Consider the following 21,886-nt stretch of genomic DNA (forward strand, 5'->3'; position numbering starts at 1 on the left):
CAAATTGTCTTTGAGACCTTGATCCCCTAATTTTAGTAGAAGATAACTATTCCAAAGGTTACTAAGGGATAATGGTGTACAGACACACCCACACTGTTTAAAATATGGGGTTTTTACAGAAAAGGCCAAGAATAAAGTATGGTAAAATTCAATAAAAGTAAGAAAACTGGCATTGTAAACACTAGAAAAGAAGCCAGTAAGCAGCAGATAGCAATAGCTGTCTATCTACCTACAGATATAGGAGCATAAATTTATGCATTTTATTCTGAATATTAGACTTACACAGGACTTATAGTGCGACTATTCTGGTACCTTACAATTTCAAATGAGTACTATTCACAACCTGATTAATAAAATTATAACATCCTGCCATTTCTACAAGCCTTTGAATCACCGTTAGATTATAAACTGACTGGGTCTTCACATTTATCTATAAAGAATCTAGAAGAAATTGCTTTCATATAAGTACTAACACTTTACATTTCCTTGCCACCAGTACCTGAATATCTCACAATACGTTATTGATATCGGTTCCCATTATTACCACTATTCCACATATGGATGAAATGGCACAGAGAGACTCACCCTCACTGTCACCCAGAGCTAGGAAAAGCAAACAGAGCTCCAAGTCCATCGGTACAGTTGCAGAAACAGCTTGAGATGCCTGCGTACCACACTGACACCAGGACAGTCCCACTTGGATCAGACAGCTGATCCAGGTGACATCCTGAATGCTAGTGCTGGAATAAGTGGCCAGGGATGGAAATGCAATATGGCAGGATTCCCTTTTTTTGCAAGCAACAGTATTTTAAACTGGCCCATGAAATCAGCCCATCAATCTCCTGGCAGAGCCCCTAGATAACAACTCCATTTATTTTCAAGCTTTGAGCAAAGTTGCCTGTTAGTAGAACTTAATGATATAAGAAATATTTATTAATTTATCTGAATGTCAGTACTGTATGAATCAAGGAAGATTTTGGCAGTATCCTCTGGATATTTGTCAACAGGGAAAATTCATATGGATGGAAGTCAAGGAATTACTTGCTAATTTCAGAGATGACTGAAACAGCCACAATTCAGAAAAGAGGAAGCAGCTCCTCCACAGAAGTGACTTCTAGGTTCTCGCATATGTGCACAGCAGAAGGACAAGAGGTAACATTCAGGTTGCACCAAGGAAAATTTCACCTATATGTAAGGAAAATTTGGTTCCTTCTATAAGGATGATTCAGTAATGGGAAGAACTGCCAAGAGAGGCTAAGTAATCTCCATTCTTGGAGATCTTCAGAAGATATATGGACAAGGCCCTTAACAACCTATTCTAGCTTTGAAGTTGTCCATTTCGTGCAGGGAAGTTGACCTAAATGAGACCTTTCCATCCTAATTTATCCTATGATTTTACTCACTGCATGTCAGAACACCTGTGGCATGAAATGTTCAAAAGCTCAGAGTTCATTGTTTCAGTACAAAATATAAGAGCTTCAAGTTCTGTAGTGTATCAGATCATAACCAAGTTGAAATTCTTCACCACTGGTTTTCCACCCAGATGCCACCAAGTTTTCTAATCATTCAGCAGGTAAAAATTTTCTTGGCATATGTGACAGCACTCTGAAAATCAGAAAGAGTTTGTAGCATCCAGCAAGTCTTGCCCTGGAAGTATATCGCAGGTGCTCAACAAGAGAATAACTCAGGCAGATGGAAATCCTGAGATGCGAGGAGAGCGCTAATAGAGGAAGGCACTCTAATAAATCCATATTTTGCAAATGATAGTGCATTATCTATATAATAATCATGCCTAAGAGAAAGGACTTAGGCTTTACTGCACAATTAACTTCATAATTAGCTTTAAATAATAATTTTAACAAGGAAAAACCTTCTTTATACCTTCAGTCAGACCACTCCCTCAAAAGAAGTAGTGTATGGATATACAGTTCAAGTCCATGAATTACATGTGAAATCATGGCAGAGAAGTGAAAGGATATCCAGGGTCATGTTGAAAAAGATGGATGGACGGACTTTTTTGACAGCAGAGAGGCAAGTCATTAGAGTAAGGAAAGGCTGAAGAGCACAGGTGAAGACATGGGCCTTGCCTGGGTTGGGTCAACAAGTTTAACAATTTGTGGAAATGAAATGGTATTCAAACAAGGGGAATAACAGCAGACTAACCCTAAACCCCTAAACATAAGGACAGGGTGCATATGCAAAGTTGTAGTGCTATGCATGTACCCACAGGTTTCCAAACTGGCACTGGGACTGCTAGAAAGATACACGGGGTGGGGAGGAAGGGAGGCCAGACCTGGAGGGATGCAATGTGGGTGAGGACAACAGGGGAATGCCTGCATGGAAAGGCAATCGGACAAGTAAGTTTCTGTTGCAGAATTAGGGATAAAGCTGCTCTCAAATTCTCTGAACCAGCTGGGATTACTCCTCACAAACCTCTCCTGTCGGCCTGAAACTCTGGAGGGAGCAGAAGGGGTTAAAGAAACCTGCAGTAAAAGGGGTGGCAGGGAGCGGCCCCTGCCAGGCTACCTCAAACCGGGCAATCCCTGGCGGCAGGACACCATCATCCCAGAGCCCCCTCCTCTGGCAGGAGTAGTCCCCCCCCTCCTTTTGGCGACTTCTCGGGAAATGGGAAAGATGCCTTTAAGAGCGGGAGCAGCCGCTTATTAGTGTGGACGGCACGATCCACTGCGGCGCGGGCGGGGAGCATCCAGCATCCGCAAACCACCGTGCCCTCAAAATGTCAGGGGAACCAAATGGGACTTGTACCCCGAGGTCCGAAAGTTCACTTACATGGGGGAGTTCTTACTGCTAATTTCCTATACCTTTTTTTTTTTTTTTTTCCATCGAAGGAGAGGCTGCAAGATAGCGCTCAGCAAGATCTCGGCCCTTTTTGCAAAGCACAAAATAAGAATCAGTCCCCATTCTAAAAAAATTCGTTCTCCAAGAGACCAGTGATGAGCCAAGGGATTTGCTTAAAGTCACAGCCGAAAGGTTTGTAGCAACTGGAAATTTAACTGAGATTACCTGAATCAGAGTTTAGTTCCTCAATTACAAGAACATTCTTTTTGCTTCCCCTTTCCTCGCTATTACTCCTCAATAAATGAAAAGCATGAAATACAGTGTCTACCTTTAATTATGGGAAGGGGAGGACATTGTTACTTACTTGAATCAGGACAATAAACAAATAATATGCAGACTGTTTACCATTACTGCCTCAGGAGAATTGGATCAAAAGGAACCTACCAATTATTCCACAATGTTAGGCCACCAGGAAAGTGGTAAAGATGGTTTATGTAGAGCATTAGGAGAAAAAAATAATGGATCATTTAACCAGTTAGGACACATAAAGAATAAGGAGGGTCTAGTAGTGTAAGCATATATGACAGCAGACAACAGCTGATACTTCATTTGACAACTACTTAGCATATACAATTTCTTAAAAAGAATCACTTAATGATCTTCAGTAAGAAAATATCTAGCACTTAGGTACCATACACTAATTCTAAATACCCAGAAAATCTATTAATGAAAAAGGGGGGGGGGGGGGGGGGCATTTGCTTGTGTGAATGGCTAAAAAAATATCCTACTGTGTTCGTACAGAACATATCACAATAGGACATGATTGGCATGTATTGGCTGTACAGTATTATGTGCACATATATTTATAAAATACCTAATATATTCTGTCTATCAGCCCTGCAGTGAAATCTGAATCTATGGCTTCAAGTTTACTCGTTACAGAGAAATGGTCCCTAAACTTCTTGGAGTACTGTCAGACAACGTCTCACAAAATACTGTTTCCGTATCAAACTTAAATGACAGAACAACTAAGGAAAAATGATGCTTAAGGCCATCATTTTTAAGTACCAGTTTATTAAGCACCTCACTGGCCTGGATAGTACTGAGAGGACAAAAAAACTGAGCAGTACTGGAAAATCAGCTTACATAAAAGATATAGGATATATCTATATAAAAGATAGTAGGAATCAAGTGGAATTCCTAGACTGCAGGGAACTGAACCGCTACAACAAAAAAAAAATCCTAGTAAATTGCAGTGAAACTGGCATGGGATAAGAAGCATCTAGCCATTCTTAGAGAGCAAGGGAGCACTTGGCTGGAATAGGACACATCCAGCAATTTCTAAACTATAAATTGTAGAACCTGAGGTAAAGAATGCCAGCAATGCTTCGGTGACACATAAAACTGAAAACAGGGAAAATCCAGCAATCTTCTAACAGCAAGTAGAGTTACACAATCTGAAACATAATGAAAGGAGGGCAAGATGTTTACTTACTGCTCAAAGAATATTAGGAATTGATAAATATACTGATATAACTGATGTAAATATATTTGTGGAATGAAAGGCAGAACTCCAATCTATAGCGGGACTCTACCAAAATGAGGAAAGTCAGACTTGTTAGTCAGTAAATATTTATACTGTTAGTGCTCAAAGCCCAGCTGTCTTGGTGTGAATGCTACCAAGAGAATTCAGAAGGGTCAACAGCCCAACCAGAGACTTTAGGAACAGCAGCAACAACAAATTACTCTCTCATCCTAAAGAGTTTTGTATAGTCATGTCAAAACATGGGGAATCAGCTAACCCCAGCCTCTTTGTTTATAATACCAGTATTTCATCTATCACTGCAAAACAGTACTTTTTTTTTTTTCCCCTTGACTCATCCAAAGGCATACATCCAGTGTTGATTTGGAGAATATCAGGTTTTATTTTTCACCTTTTTCTGCATGTTCTTCAAGCTGTTCCACTTCAGTTGTCTCTTATTGACCTACCACAAAACCCTCTTACTATGGTAATTTCTAGCCAAAACTTCTCCATTTAGAGAGCCACAATTCACAAGAAGCCTTGCTCTTGTTTGGAAATATGTTTACAGTCAGACTCTAGAATTCTTGTTTGACCTACCAGTTTCAACACAACCTGTAAGAAAAACATTCAGCCTGCAAATTAACAAAATATAAAATAGCATAAAAAAATCAGCTCTGAAAAGACCTCTAGAAGTGTTTTAATGACTTGTATTTTGGTCTTAATTACATTAAATAAGCCATACATAGTGTGCATGAAAATTAGCATGCAAATTTCTGCCTTCTCCAGCCCCATGGTGAATTGCGTTGATCTGGTAGAAACTCATGTTGCCAGTTTCATGTACTTGAGGTTTGGATTTTTAGAAACTGTGAGACAGGCTTAACGAAGTTCACCGTAGCTGGGCTGCCATGCAAGGACACTTCATGGTAGGGTTGCAAGGGGAAAGCAGCAAGCAGAAACAAGAGACGCAGAAAGCTGTAGTACTCAATATAAGCAAACACTTATATTGATTTTGCATAAAAAAAGATCAGTGCATCATTTGGCCTTCACAGTGCTCACGGGAAATTGAACAAATCACCTAAAGGCTGCAATTCTTCACCTCCACACATTCCTCATTCTGTCCTAACCCCTACTTTGCAAATATAATTTCAAGAGTAGCAGGTGAAGATGATATTGCCAAGAAAGCAGTGGAGTCAGCTCTCATCATGGAGGCCCTTTATTTTCTCTTCAGGTGGCCAAATGTACATCCCATAGCAGTGGCTGAAGTAGAAATTTAGGAAGTCTTGATGATAGTCAAAGTTGTTGCTGAGTAGCTGAGCAGGAGAATCAGGGTAAAAGTAGAACCACCATATATCAAAGACTTGGAAACTTAATCAATATCAATGGAGACTTTGAGATTTTGTCGGCATCAACGGATCTACAACCAGGTGTAGACTGGAAATTTGTGAGAGATCCGGGTGTCAGACACTGACCCAGTTCGCAGTGTAAAGGGTCATATAATGGTTATTCTGACAACATACTATAATTCCTTTTTTTAATCGAGACAGAATTTGGAGGAAGCAGGGAGGAACCGAGGAAGCAGTAGACAAGAATATATACCTCATCAGTAGTTCCAACATATTCAGAGAAGTCTCTTCAGCCAAACTAAAATCTCCCATGCACCAAGCATCAGTGAGACCTTTTCACACTGTCTCCTGAATCACTCTGGCATCTTTCATCTGCAAGGGATTTCACAGAACAGTCTTATGAATCAGAGGATGCCAGTAGCCAGCAAATTTGACAACTCTTCTCAAGAAACAGAGGCACCATCACATCTTTGGCATCAAATATGACTTCAGTCCAACACAGACGTCCATGAACTATGACCGCTTTTTCCTGACATTCTCCCTTCATGGGCAACCTTCTCATGTTCACAGAAAGACCCTTTGCAACCAGTCATCACTTTTTTCATGAATACAAACACAATGTGGAACAAGCAGACTTGCCCACACCACCATTAATAAATTCTGTCAAAGCTGTCAGTTCAACCAGATACACACTTAATTCCATGTGCTGAGTGCCCTTGGTTTTTGTTGCCTACAGTGAACAAGAAAGCTATCTCTCAGCAACAGAAGGCTTGATAAAAGAGAGCTCACCTTTACAAACAATAGGAGTTGCAGTATCACTACCGCTGCTGCCTCAGGAGAAAGCAAAAGCAGTGTATTGCTTTCACAGCGTTGACTGACAAATAGCAGTGTGGTCTGGCAGTGATGTGGCACCGTGCTCTTTATAAGGCTGTCCCTGCAGCTTTCCGGTGGCTGACCTCGGAAACAGCAGTTCACCCCACAGGAAAAAACATCCAAAACATCTTCACAATGCCATGATAGAATGTACCAGGATAACAATTCAGATGCCATACAAACTGCAATACTACAAGGCATGATCACGGCACATATCAGAAACGCATTTTGATGCGCTCTTGCTAATTTGGCAGTGTCCATTGGAAATGTAAATCCATGCCAGAAGTGGATAAAACCCATAGGTATCAAACTGCTGGCTCGCACATTGAGGAACCATGCCAAGGTAAAAGCTACATTCTTGTAGTCATGATGTCAGCTCATGTGTCTATTTGCTTTCATAAAGAAAACAAAGAAAATGCTCTTTCACTGACCCCTGTAAACGCCTTTTTGTACAGATGTAACTGAAATGTAACACCCATTTTTCCCAAGGCAGAAAAAGGAACCACACCGAGCTTCCTCTCCCTGAGGTTGTGCCGCCTTTATGGCACATGGCTGGAGCAAAATGCAGTGAAAACGAGTGGTAAAACTAGTGCTGTTACAAACAGTGTTGCCTTTGAATGGAGAATATCTAATGAAGCAAAGAAAGGATCACTGTTACGGATCTTGTTTTCAAGCAAAACCTGCCTTTATTAAAATAGATTTTACTGATATTTTTTTTTTCTTTCTTATTTCTTTTCTTACCGAGTTATCTCTCTCTGGCCTTATGTACTTGGATTGTTGTTCTGTGGCTTTGTCACACTTGCTTTAGGCTATGAGCACCTTAGGCTGGAAACAGGCATCAAGGAGCACACAGGATTCTGTGCTGCGTTCACTATAAAGCACAACACTCAGAGAGTGACCAGTACCAATAACAGCAGTGCACTCTTTTTCTCCAAAGCACAGCTCAACAACAACAAAAAAAAAAAATAGTGAAGTGAGCTCTTTGTCTGGCAACACCTCCCCCGTTCTCCTATCCTACCAGTTACTCAAATAATTTGAAGAAAGGGCAACATTGTACAATAGGAACATAAGAACACCTCAAGGAGAGACACTGTGGGTCCCGCCAGCAACAGCGAACAATCATCGAATAGAATCATAGAATCATAGAATGGTTAGAGTTGGAAGGGACCTTAAAGATCATCGAGTTCCAACCCCCCTGCCATGGGCACGGACACCTCCCACTAGACCAGGCTGCTCAAAGCCCCATCCAGCCTGGCCTTAAACACTTCCAGGGATGGGGCATCCACAACTTCCCTGGGCAACCTGTTCCACTGCTTCACCACCCTCACAGTAAAGAATTTCTTCCTAATATCTAATCTAAATCTACCCTCTTCCAATTTAAAACCATTACCTCTTGTCCTGTCACTACATCTCCTGACAAAGAGTCCCTCTCCAGCTCGCCTGTAGGCTCCCTTCAGGTATTGGAAGGCTGCTATAAGGTCTCCCCGGAGCCTTCTCTTCTCCAGGCTGAACCCCACCTCTCTCAGCCTGTCTTCATAGAGGAGGTGCTCCATCCCTCTGATCATCTTCGTGGCCCTCTGCTGGACCTGTTCCAACAGGTCCATGTCCTTCCTGTGTTGAGGACTCCAAAGCTGGACACAGTATTCCAGGTGGGGTTTCACGAGCGCAGAGTAGAGGGGCAGAATCACCTCCCATGACCTGCTGGCCACACTTCTCTTGATGCAGCCCAGGATGTGGTTGGCTTTCTGGGCTGCCAGTGCACATTGCCGGCTCATGTTGAGCTTCTCATCCACCAACATCCCCAAGTCCTTCTCCTCAGGGCTGCTCTCTAGCCATTAATGCCAAATTCCTGTTCAGGAAGCTACATTCTGCAACAGTAATTTCAACTTCTTTCTCCTCCTCTCATGTCTATTACTCCTCAGTCCACAGTTACTTAGTATCACAGTGAGTTGCACAGTCACTGAATTCCAACCCAGGGAGGTTTTATTTTAATGTTGGGTGGTAATTCCCAAATATTTCAGGTGTGGTTTCCTAGCAGCATCATCTAATTCTGTTGAAAGGAAAAGGGTATCCCCTATTCTTCAACACAGAAATAGGCCATGAGGTCCTTACTTACCTCCTGTGGCCATACTAGAGCTTCCTGCATGTTTTTGTGACTGTTAGTTTACTAACCCAACAGAAAATAGCACTTTTTTTTTTTTTTCCTGTTTACTTGGTTAGTTTTATGCCTTGTTAGCAATTCAGAACATGTCAGGGAAGGTTCCAGTGCATAACAGGTTTGACAACATATGCAGCAAGAATATGTGACTAGGACCAGGGAGGAAGATAGGGAACAGGAACTCTGCAGCAATTACACGTTAACTTTTCTCACTGCGTTTCACGTCCTTTGGCTGAAAACTCTCCTGTTTTCAAATGGTAACATTACGTCTGGAAAAAAGGAATGTAAAGTAAAGCAGCTCAGCATATATAGGTCTTATTTTCTCTTATTTCCAGATACCTCGTATAGTCTAGAATGACAGCAAATGATCTTCCTGTGTTCTTTTAACTATTCTCAATTGATTCTTAATTTCATCTTGAACCTATTTCTTTCTGCTCACTTGCTCTTTCCATGCTAAGTATTCCACTTGATTCTTTCACCATATTCTAGCAGTAGGATCTTAACTGCCCTTCTTCTTCTTCACTTTTAGTCACAGTCAAGTCCTCTCATCCTCTGTCTGATCCACGTTAGGAGTTCTAAATTAGCACAAAAGGAGAAGTCACTGTAGTATTCCACTTAGTAGCATTGCAATCATGAGGGTGAATTCCTTCAAAAGAGTACATACTACCAATTTACATCCTATATACAGTAATGTCTGATTTTTCATCAGTAGAAGTACTGCATTGTGCAGAGACTCTACACAAGTAGAGAAAGTCCTCCAATAAAAAGTAGATAATATAGACGAGATCAGGCTCTGTCATTAAACTAAACCAGCTGCAGAAAGTTTTACCAATGCTAATGAAGCCTTACAGTTTTAAAGCCCCTGCCCTGAGGAGAACTGAGAATAAAAAGCTGAGTAAGTTTCTAGCCTTCGCTTTCTTTTTTTTTTTTTTTTTGCAAGAAAACGCTAAACGTGATGTAAGTGAATTTAAAAGGCTGTAAGAGGAGATAAAAAACCTCATATTTCACAGTCTTGGTAAATGCTTATTACTTTTCTATCCTTCTCATGGCAGAAAAGGAGGTGTTGCTTTGCTAACTGTAAATATTTAGGAACTTTAGGTGTGCACGCAGCCCTGGAAACACTTCTTAATTAAATGTGACTCCCCACTTTCAGAAATGAGATCTCCATTAGTTTTGCACAAGATAACAAGTGTCTCTGACTCAATTTCTATAGATTTATGCTTTTCAGGTATCCCCAAGACAGTTGAGGAACCAGTAGCAGCAGTAGAAGCTCTCCTTGCAATATCAGTCCTTTTGTGACCACATCTCAACCCTGATCTACAGAGAAAAGCCACTGCAGGTAGAAGAGAGCCATGCAAAAAAAACCCCCACCATACAGTGACAACACACACGATAACTTTCAACCATTGTCCTGTAAGAACTGGAATAAGCTGGAAGACAAAAGGAGATTGCCAGTTCCATAGGCATAACTTCCTTGGGGTTTTGCTTTCTCCTGCTCAAGACATTATACTGACCAGAAACACATCAACCATAGGTCAGGGCTGCCCCATGACATTTGTAATCATGCTTCTGAACAGAAAAATCAAAGTTATACTTCACAAAAGTGACTAAGCAGAACCTGGAGAGACAAAAGGAGAGGCAGACAAGACAGGAAAAGGTGATTCAGTAGCACTTTGTCCCCAGTACTTGCTCAGGCTCTCAGAAATTGCTTCAGGACAAGGTTATAGGGTAGAATAGACTTAGTGATTACAGAGAGATTAATGGTGCCATGGTATGTACGTCACAAGCCCTTGGGAATAAAGCAAGCTCCTCTGCATACCGAGCTGATAAGCGAGCTTACTGTAGGTACTAAGTTAATTAGTAGCAGTCTGGGTAGGAGGTAGAGTAGATAGTGAGATGAAACAGGGGAAAGGTGAAATGCTTCCTAGAGACTGAATGAAGAATGAAGATCAACAATGAGATACTAGAAGACAGAAAGAACCAAAAAGGAAATCTGAGATCTTAACTAAAGAAATCTCCTGTTCAATGAAGTCTGGTCCCCACAGCATGACTGAACAACAGAGAACAGAAGGCTTTTCGTAAAAAACATCTCTACTGCACATGGAAGGGAGACAGTTTAGGACGGCAGTATAAATGTCCTTGTTTACTCTCCCTGACTTCTACCCCTTGTTTCACAAACACTGCACAGTGATACCTCTCAGGCCTTTCCCAAGCCCCTCTGCCTTTTCTGAACCTTGTCATCACCAAAAACTTCCTGATGCAGCTACAGGATCAATTTTGTTACGGACCCACACACACTGTAACCAATAACAGTCTGAACCAGACTATGGAGAGAATCAAAATGGCAGACTGACAAAAATTTCAGAAGTCCTTCAGAAATGCCAAAAGGTCTCACGGAGAAGTACTGTGTTGCTAGAAATCATATTGCAAAGGTTAGTTCACAGAGGTTCATCCTACTTTGTATCCTTAGATCCACAAAGCAGGCAGTATCACATTCATAAACACGTTGAACTAATGCATTCACAGCCGTATGGCAAAGTATCATTCTTGTAAATGCATAAAGATCATTCCTAAAGATTCAGCCCTCAACTCCATGGGCAAAATATACAGGAGTTACTGAACTCTGAACTTCAACTGAAATAAACTGAAGTAATACAAGCAACAACTAATGCAGCAGATATATCTGCCATTTTTAGCCTTTTTCATCCTGATATTTCCTATGTCTATAAATATTTTTAAAAACAGTTGACCAATCAAAAGTACTATACAAATTTTCAACAAAACCTTTCTATCTATCCACAAATCAAATACAGTCTTTCCAATCACAGAGGTAGTTTTCCATCAAATAATGAAGACTTTTTTTCACCTTTCTGACATTCTCCTAACTTAGCAAAAAGGTCTAGCCCCAAAGCAGTTTTTATGAGCCTACTTCCCACAGGAGAATGTGCAGACAAGTGAAGTGCCTCAGCTCCCTCTACATAGCTCAGAGAAGGATAAGTATCTTCTATGGGTGCTTGCAAAGGGGATTCAACAATAGTCAGATTGTTTGCGGGATTTGACAATACTCAGTGTATGTACCAGCGCTGGGAGTTGCCTCAAGTCATCAGGCTGAGCTAGAAATCCCCAATATAACTAATAGGATTTGCTGAGGACATGATGGGTCTTATATTCTACACCTTTCTGCAGGGCTTGCTCAGTCGAAGAAGGAAGAACTTCCTTCTGCTCCAATGGTTTGGACTGTTGATCAATTGGCACCCACAGCAGCCCTTGAAGTTATTCTCACTCTCCCGTCCCTCCTCCCCAACTCTCTATCTATGAATTCCCATTGCTTCACTTGAGTGAGGATCTAGTGGTGGGAAAATACTTTGGTGACCAGATTCAGCCCACTAAATTCACTCTGGAAAAATTTAAATACACTAGCTGAGACAGCTGAGCCAAGTACTAGAATCACTGCGAGGAGGACAGGGAGAGATGGAGGAGGCAGTAAAGAGAAACGACCTACATATGCCGCAGCAATTCTCTATTAGGTTTGTCCAGCTGCCTTGTCAAATCACACTTTTCACTCACTACTTCAAAAAGTAGAACCCTTTTCTTTGAAAATTCACTGCTGTAATTCTTATAGTAGTGATGCTCTTTTATTACAAAAGCTCAGTAAAGAGAACACTTAGCCACGGTCTGTAGTGTATTTTAATTTCCTCCTCAACTCAGTAGGATATAAATCTTTTATCTCCAAGGAACAATTCTAACAACCACCAGCTACACTGGTTAGAAGGAAGTTGCTGTTAGTACCAAAGCATCCAGATTCCACCATAAGTCAGTGATGCCCTCTGTGCAGAGAGGCTGTGAAAACAGTTTTTTCAAATCTTTCTTAGCAGTTAAGGTGTTCTTAACACTAGGCAACCCCCAAATGGAAAGAGAAGTAAGAAACAAATCAGTTTTCCCATTTAATGATAGTCTTGCAAAATGACATGCTACACACCTGACTTCCTGCCCTTTACATGGATGTTAAGTCTGCCATCTTCAAAGGAATTCTCTTGAAAGCCAAGAATGGATAACAATCAGAGCTAAAGGTCCTTTATCCATCAACAGCCAAAAAGGCAATTATATGGGAAAAATACTTGAAGCATAGAAACATTGACAAGACTACGCAGGAAGGGGAGATCATCTGGTCCAACCTCCTACTGAAAGCAGAGCCTTAGACTCAGCTGCGTCTTGAATATCTCTAGCCAAGATGATTCCTCCACTTCTCTGGGCAACTAATTGCAACATTTTGCTGTTTTCACACTGATGACTTTTTTTCTTATATCCAGAGGCACTTACCCTCTTCCCTATTGCCTCTTGTCCTGTCACCATGTACCCTCATGAAGAGCACCTCCCTCCTCTCTGTAACTGCCTATTAGACATTGGAAAACCGTGAGTAGGCACCACCTGCCCAGGCCTTCTCTTCTCTAGGCTGTACAAACCTAGTTCCTTAAGCTGTCAAAGTTCTCCAACCCTCAAATCATCTTGGTGACAATTCACCAGACCATATCCAATTTTTCAATTTCTCTCTTAAAATGGGGGGGACCAAAACTGCACACAATACTCCAGGTGTGTCCTAACAAGTGCTGAGTAGAGTAGAATAATCACTACCCTTGATCTGTTGACTACACTCTTACTGATGCAGCCCAGGACACAGTTTGCCTTCATTGCCTCAAGGGCATGCTGCTGACTCCTGTTGAGCTTTCTGTTCATCATGACCACCAGGTCTATTTCAGCACAGCTGCATCACAGTCAGTCAGACCCCAGCCCGTACTGCTGCTTGGGATTATTCTGTCCATGCGTGACTCCGCATTTATCTTTGTTAAACCTCATGCCGTTCTTCTTGGCCCAGTCTTCCAACCTGAATACTATGTATAAATATTTAGCAGTAGGACACCTTTCTATTACAGAATAACTTAAGTTGCAGCCAGCTCCTGGAGGTAATTCACCCTATAGTGTTTGAGAACTTTCAGTGATGTAAGCATTGAAGAGTTATTCTATAGGCAATTAAGAGAAATTTCAGGATCGATAGCCCTTGTCCTTATGGGAGATTTCAACTTCCCAGACACCAACTGAGAATATCATACTGCTGAGACAAGCAGGTCTTGCAAATTCTTGAAGTTTGTAGAAGATAACTTCTTGTCACAGGTAATCAGTGAGCCAAGTAGGAAAGATACCCTTCTAGACTTGCTGTTTGTGAATAGAGAAGGACTTGTCAGGGATGTGATGGGAGGTGGCTGTCTTGGCCACAGTGAGTTTGAAATGGCTGAGTATAAAATTTTCAGTGTAATAAGAAAGAAGGAGAGCAGAGTTGCTACCCTGGACTTCAGGAGAGCAAACTTTAAGCTATTCATGGAGCTATTTACCAGAGTGCCCTGGGAACTTGCTTTTGAGGGCTTATGAGTCCACGAATGCTGGTTAGTCTTTAAGAACCACCTTTTAGAAGTACAGGAGCAGGCAATTTCACTGTGTTGTAAGTCAAGCAAGCAGGGCAGAAGACCATCTTTGGCTGAACTGGGAACTCCTCGGAGAGCTCAAGAGGAAAAAGAAATTGTATGATCTCTGGAAGCGAGGTCAGGCCTTGCAGGAAGGTCACAAAGCTATGGTTCGTATATGCAGGGAAAAAACATGAAAGGCCAAATCTCAGTTAGAGTTGAAACTGGTCAGTGCTGTTTCAGATAACAAGAAGGGCTTTTTGAAGTATGTTAATAGCAAGACGTCTATAGAAAATACTGGACTGATATCTGTTCACGATGTTCATCTGACTAATAGGGATGAAGAAAAAGCAGTGGCACTCAATGTGTTTTTTGCCTCAGTCTGTAATAATACTGATAGACCTTGGGCTGCCTGGTCCCCTGAGTTGAAGGACCACGAGTGTGGTTCCATTTGCGAACACTGAAATTGTAAGAAAGTGGCTATATCAGCTGAATATTCACAAATCTATGGGGTGTGATGGAATTAATCCCAGAGTACTGAAGGACATAGCAGATGTTATGGCAGGACCCCCCTCGATCATCTACCAAAGGTCTTGGCAGTTTAGGGATGTCCCTACTGACTGGAAGCTAGCTGATGTTATTCCAATCTACAAAAAGGGCATAAGGGAAGACCCAGGAAACTACAGACCTGTTAGTCTAACCTCAGTACCTGGAAAAATTATGGAGAAGATTATACTGGGTACTACTGAAAGAATAATGCAATCATCAGGCACAGTCTATATAGGTTCACAAGGGGAAATTCCCATCTAGCTAATTTTACATCCTTCTATGATAAGGTCACCCGCCTTATCATAGATAGGTGCTGATCTCTTCTCCCTGGGATCCAGTGACAGGATGTGTGGGAATGGTTTAAAGCTGTGCCTGGACATTAGGAAGCATTTCTTTACTGAAAGGGTGGTCAAACACTGCAACAGGCTTCCTAGAGAGGTGGTCGATGCCCCATGTCTGTCAGCATTTAAGAGGCATTTGGACAATGTCCTTAATTACATGATTTAACTTGGTCAGCCCTGAATTGGTCAGGCAGTTGGACCAGATGATCATTGTAGGTCCCTTCCAAATGAAATAGCCTATTCTACTCTACTCTACCCTACTTCTATTCTATTCTATTCTATTCTATTCTATTCTATTCTATTCTATTCTATTCTATTCTATTCTATTCTGTTTTCAGACACAAAATAAAAATTCAGATGAACTTCTATTTCACAAATTAATTCAGTACCTGTTGTGTTGCTTATCAGTACTCCTTATTCCCAGATACATCAGGGAGTAAAAGAGATTTTAACTCAGCCCTCTGAAAAAAAAAAACCACATTGCCCCCCTTTTTCCTTTTGTTTGTAAAATCAAAGAGGGCATAAACCAACATCAGACAAACAGCACCCAATCAAGATAGAAAAACATGTAGATTTACATTTTACAGAACTCATAAATAGATTTATGTGTGGGCCATGTGATGTGGGCTGGGCCGGCGGCCCTTCCTGCTTTGTGAGGCAGAGATCAAGATTCCCCTGCTACGTGTTGGGGGGCAGAACATAATTTTCAGGGCAGAGTTTCCCTCATTAAAGTAAAGCAGACCAAACAGATCTCACACAGGTAAGCACTCCCCCCCTGCTCACTCCGCCCTCTTTCCTAATGAGTTTCCTGCTTTTGTGGGACAGACCCAGAAGAGCTGCGAAAGAGTAGAAGTATGTGATCGTCTAGAAATCGCTTTGGATTCACAGCCTGGAAAAATGAAGTTCTAGCTTCCCACGCAAAACTTGGACAACGGGATCTTCCCATCATTTGGTACCTTCGCATACTCACTAGCTACTGGATTTTAGTTTCAAAAGAAATCTTCATTATCTTCCTACAAGAAAACTCAAAAGGAGGAAGGGAGAGTTTTTACTGGTGTCCCAGCCTCAGGTCAGAAGGGGAAGGAGCAGGGACAAAAGAGCTTGCACGTTTTTCCTTGTGATGAAGAGAGAAGTTAAAACATGACCGTTCCTACCTACCAAAACTTCTTTCTGGTAAGTACACACTGAAAGCTGGCAGTAAAAAAGGTAGCAAGAAGGTAACCTATTCAGAAAGAGTGTGTTTCTTATTCTGGCATTTGTATATATAAATTTATCTATTTTTGCTGTAACAAGGGAACATATTTAGTGTGCAAAAGTACACAATGTAACATGGAACTGTATAAAACTGTATATTTGTTTGGAGATGCATATTCATAAAAAATATGCCCATTGTGTCATGCTCTTTTCCTTCAACGGGGTCTTCATCAAAACTGGGACATATGTAGGTTAGTATAATATGTGCAAGATGACTCCTTATTTATGGTATTTCTTGAATACCACGGATCCCTGGTATTCATTCCATATCGACTGCACACAGTGACAACTGCTGTGTCTTTCACGGAGATGGGGTTTGGAACAGGGAACAGGAGGGGCTCTCATGTTTGAAAATGGTGCAGAGAAGCACATCAACAGAAAAAGAACTGAGGATATAGGCAAACATTCAAACGCATACTACATTTTGCAAAAACAGGCATATCCCAGCTGTATCTAGAACCTGAAGTAATGTTATTGCTATAATGCTACACTGAAGTTAGACGCTCCATTTAGTGGGCCAGACAGCCCCATTAATAAGGCTACGTTTCTTCCGGGATCTGACCCATTATCTGAACCTTCATTATGCAATGTACAAATGTCCTAGAATTAACCTTTAAAGTTTTTCTGCGTTTCACTTTCATAGTAACCTCAAATCTGCCTCCTTGACTGCTCTAATTTCTATTAAGCAGCTAGACCCTTTTAGATAAGCCTGGCAATAAGTGCTGATGGTCTATTTATGCATTTTATGTCTTGCAACTGTGTGTCTAAGTGTCTCTATTATTCAAAATGCATTCACATAGGAAATTCTAGTACATTTACATTGGCATGTATTTATGCATAGATTTCCCAGGCTCATTACATATGCACATAGCTGCCTGTTCTCATGTTGGCATGTACTTGAGTATCTATGTTCTTATTTTGGTCATGATACTGACAAAGTGTTTGTACACTCATGTTTCATGCTAAAAAACCTGCTCTGTCTTCCACAGATGTCTGTCCCCTTAACTGCTCATCTGTTCTCAACGGTCTGCTATCACCATCTGTACCACCATGTGGTTAGAGACACACTGGAAAAACATCCGCCAAGCCCTGCTGCTTCTTTTCACTGCCGCTCTTCTCATTGGGGTCACCATGCTGGCCATTTCATCTAACATCAATCCAGTAGGCTATTTCTTCCTAGGGGTAGGGGGAGTGTGCCTGGTCGGCTATTTGCTGAGTGTGTTTGTTGAGTGTTACCTGAAGAATCAGCACCAACACGATGCAAATGAGATACCTCCAAACAGCCAAAGCCAAGCAGGGTAAGCAGCAACCTGGTTATTCCTCTTACTTCAACTCTCTCTCCTCAGATATGGCCACTTTACATATTGTTTTGCTGCCCTTCCCCTAGGGCACCAAACACAGACTCCATTTCAAAAGACAGAAGTTCTTTTTAGGTTGTTTTTCTTCAGGTGGAGGTTGCAAATGTCTATGCCACGCATGTCCTGCATCTTGTTCAATATATATTTTCTTTCCCCCGGGAACTGATCCGCTAACAGTTTCCAAGGTTAAACAGATCCAGGCCCAGTTTTATTTTTCTTTGAGTAATCAAGTCTTGCCAAACAGTGAGTCAGACACGGAAAAAAAGAAAAAATGCTGAAGCAGTACTGAATCTTAGCTGGGTTTAGCTCTATAAACGTTATCTCCACAGCAACTGTTCCTTGGCAAACTTTTACAAAGAAACCTGCAACTGGGTGTGTTTCCAGTCTTAAAAACCCAACTTGACACTAATAAGCCCTGATTTTGTGAGACTCTGAATACTCCCACATCTTTTTGGCTTCATGCATGTTTGCAGGTTCTCAGCATCAGCTATTTAACTCCAATTTGTCTGCTGTAGTTGAAGAGTTTAACTTTATTTGTATCTTTGCTTGTCTGTATAATTCAGATAATCATCCACAGTGAGTTGCAGGAGTGCAAAAATGTTGGTTTGTGTTTATTTTTAGAAAGAATACATAAAAAGAAGTCTATATTGGGCTTTGCTAGCTTGGGGGCATACTAGAAGAAAAATAGTATCTGTTTATTTAAAAATGTGATGGAAAAAAGGAAAATGTTTCTAAAGTAGCATTTTTCCCTGCAGATATTGTTTTTAACACAGAATACTTAGTCCTCGTTTAAACTAAATGAAAACATTTAATCTTCTCCACTTCTTAAAAATAGATGAAAACTGACCTAATGTATTAAAAAAGCAAGGTCCTGTTTTATTCTGAGAAATAATTAGTAGATTGTAATTCTTAGTAATACATCTTAACTGGTAGGAGATTTTAAATGAGGGACATCATCCTTACAGGTCCCTTGCAACTTGAGATATTCTATGATTCTATGATCAAAGCTAAGCCTAACAACACTGAAACCCAGTGTGGGTTTTTTGGGGTTTTTTTTGCATATTCTGGGGAGTGTGGGAAAATGGTCAAATGAGCCATTCTCCAGACCAGCAAGCAAAAAATTAAGTCAGCCGGGCAAGTGAGCAGATCCAGTGGCAGAATATCACATACAATAATACCACGTGAGATAACCTCTCTCAATCACATCTATTGATTGTAGCCTATAGTATGTTATCCAGACTATCTGCCTCTGCATAAACTAAGCTGTAAATTAGCAAGTGTAACTGCCATTCCTCTCTTTGTGTATAGGGTGAACGCTGCCTATGAAGCGCCTACCTATGAGGAGGTCATGACCACATCAGTTCCAGCAATATGGACGATTGCATCCAATCCAGGCTTAGTGCCCTCACCGCTGAATGAGCCGCCTCCTTACAATGTAGTTATTGAATCATCTGCCCAAGAAGAGATTATGGTGGATGCTCTCAGGGTGTCAGTGGTGTCAGACACAAGGCACATCTGTGAGACAGACACAGGCTCCAGGATGCAGTTGCAGCTGGTGCTGCCTCCAAGACTGCAGCGGTTTGTTTCGGACATCCATGAAGTGAAAGGTATTGAAGACCGGTTTGAGCCACTGGAGCCACTCACTCCACCACCAGCTTATGAGAATGCCATCAACGATGAGGTCTTTGAAGATGCTTTTCAGCCCTCCGTATTATGATTAATTTCACCTTCTGTGAATGCAGAACCAAACTCTCATCCCAACTCAGGGTGTTCCTGGAGGGAAGGTGAAAGAGCTGAGATTTTTCACACCTGAAGCTGTAAAAGTTTGCCTCACCATCCTTTGAACCAGAGCTGAACTACAGACACAGCTTCTGATCTCACTGGAATCTTTTTGCATGAAATATAAATCAATGCAATACCACAATGCTTTGCCTTGGCAGATACATAAAACCAGTGTGAGGAAAGCTGTGTTATATACAGCAACAATTCTCAAGCTGGAGATACACCTTTATGAGGGAGGAAAGTGAATCATGAGAAGAGACAAGGTTTCCAAAGGAACTCTGTAAAAGGACTGTAGGATGCAGCCAGGAGAAGCTGCCTCAGGAAGGAGGGGAGCAGAAACACCACTAAGTAAGTTCTGCCTGTGCACTACTAACAGCAGTACTGCCGAGAGCTGTGCGATCATCAGCCGCCCTAAAATCCCTAATAAGCAATTGAAGTTGCAGTTCCCCGAGCCATGTTTTGCAGCAACACAAATTTATGGTCTGCGCTGTTTCTTACTACCCCTCTGCTGTACTTGCTCCACGTCCTCAGCTGTGCTGCACCAAAGCGTGACTATGGGGAGGGTGGCTGTCTTTATCTGGAAGCCGGCACCACCCGATCGATACCTGTCGCTTGGGGGTTGAAAGGCTGACATCAAGCATGGCACTGTGAAATGACTCCTGTTGTTCAGAGGGTTCTCATCCCACACAGCCTGCACTGGTGGACAAGAAGCAGATAATAGCAGTTTTTCTCCTGCAAGAAAGGCCATCGGTGGGATACTCACATATGTATCCTCTGGCAGCTCTACAGGAGGGTGTATTTCTCTGCTGTACTACAGCCCCAAAGAGATCACCGGAGATACTTTATTGTCATCATGGCAAGCATTTGCACAGAAAGGTCAATGCTCCTCCAGTTCCCCATAATGATGCTGAGCACGGGGGGCGTTCTATATGGACTCTGGAAAGGACTGGCCGATCTGCCAAGGCCACGGCTGCAGCAGAGAACATCTGAGAAGAACAGTCCCAAGGCACACCCGGTTTTCATCATGATGCCTTTCGGTTGGAGCCAGGTACTAGCCCTCACTGATCAGTCATGCCACGTGGTCTTTTAAAATGGATGAGTTAAACTGATGGGCTCTGCAGTGTTAGAGTGGTCTGCAGTATGCAGAGAGACACTCATGTCTGGCAAATGTCCAAATAAAAAAAAAAAAAAAAAGAAAAACGCCAGTCTGAATATCCTATGAAGGAGAGCCACAATCATCACAGCCTGGTGTCATACAACCGCATCATTTTTAATTCATACGAGGAACCACCAAACCATAGGCTATAAGCAAATAAATTATTTCTTATTGTTTGATTCTTTATAGTTCAAAGAAAAAAATATCTTTTATGTTGTTTATAAATAAAAAGGAGAGTGTTAAAAATACGTGGCAGCATCATTAGTTTTTCCTCCCAAAAGAAACACTCCACAAAGCCATGCTTTTGCTTGCATTCTGCTTATTTGTTAATTTTGACTTAGAAAAGGGAGAAGAGTTCCATTTCTTAATCTACAGCTAAATCGCTTTAATATCATTAACAATGAAGCAGCCGTGATACCTATATCATAAAAGTATTATGAGAGATAAACTTGCTGACAGAAGCAATGTGATTTTTTTAAAGCAAATCACTTCTTGCATTTCCCTACCTGTATCTGCAAACACAAAAGAACAAACCACAATAAAAAGCAGCACAGGAACAGAAACTTAGGGGCTAAGATGGGCAACCTGGCACCTTTACGAGTGCTCCGAATTGCCAGGAGTCAGGAAGAAATTCAGGTGAGCAGCACAGATAAAAACTAGCCAAAGCAAGGACCAAAACCGTCACCAGTTACGATCACCAGAACTTTGTTTTCACATCTGGAAGGGTAACTCAAGCCTCGGGACTTGCGTTAAGTTTTAGCACGTGAAACTCCTGTGCACCAAGGAGCGACTATCTGCATTTTTGCATGACAAGAGCTGCATGTTAGCTTCTGCTAAAAGGATGCTCACTTGCTTTTCCCTTCACGGTGCATGTGCTCCCTTTCTTCCCTTTTAATTACTGAATGTTTCTTGACCCCTTTTACGACTTCAGCCGATTTCAGCTGAAACGTAAGCCAACAAAACATATCATAACAAAAAAAAACCTAAAAAGAAAAAAAAAAATAATGCCAGAACCGGTATATTTGCAAGGAAAGCTGCATACCTGCTAATTCTACCTGTGGGAAGAACCCCTGCTGCTACTTTGATCATGGAATGGTGTGGGTTGGAAGGTACTTTAGGTACTGGAAGACCGCTATAAAGCCCCCTTGGAGCCTTCTCTTCTCCAGGCTGAACAATCCCAACTCTCTCAGCCTGTCCCCACAGGAGAGGTGCTCCAGCTCTCTAATCATCTTCGTGGCCCACCACTAGGCCTGCTCCAACAGGCCCACGTCCTTCTGCTGAGGACTCCAGAGCTG

General features: G+C 41.6%; 1 protein-coding gene across 1 annotated transcript; it reads left to right on the forward strand.

The window, feature by feature from the left end:
- Positions 1 to 17,345: 17,345 nt before the first annotated feature.
- On the forward strand, positions 17,346 to 19,370 carry TMEM139 (transmembrane protein 139). Its single transcript, XM_074158716.1, has 2 exons — positions 17,346 to 17,593; positions 18,962 to 19,370. The coding sequence occupies exons 1-2, from the start codon at positions 17,346 to 17,348 to the stop codon at positions 19,368 to 19,370; spliced, it is 657 nt and encodes a 218-aa protein (XP_074014817.1).
- Positions 19,371 to 21,886: the final 2,516 nt, after the last annotated feature.

The sequence above is a fragment of the Numenius arquata genome, chromosome 1 (assembly GCF_964106895.1).
Source record: "Numenius arquata chromosome 1, bNumArq3.hap1.1, whole genome shotgun sequence".
NCBI lineage: Eukaryota > Metazoa > Chordata > Aves > Charadriiformes > Scolopacidae > Numenius > Numenius arquata.

Excerpts from the sequence above, each read along its gene's own strand:
- TMEM139 (XM_074158716.1), top strand. The coding sequence starts at position 17,346 with ATGTGGTTAGAGACACACTGGAAAAACATCCGCCAAGCCCTGCTGCTT. Across the intron at positions 17,594-18,961 it reads AACAGCCAAAGCCAAGCAGG|GGTGAACGCTGCCTATGAAG; the intron begins GTAAGCAGCAAC and ends CTTTGTGTATAG.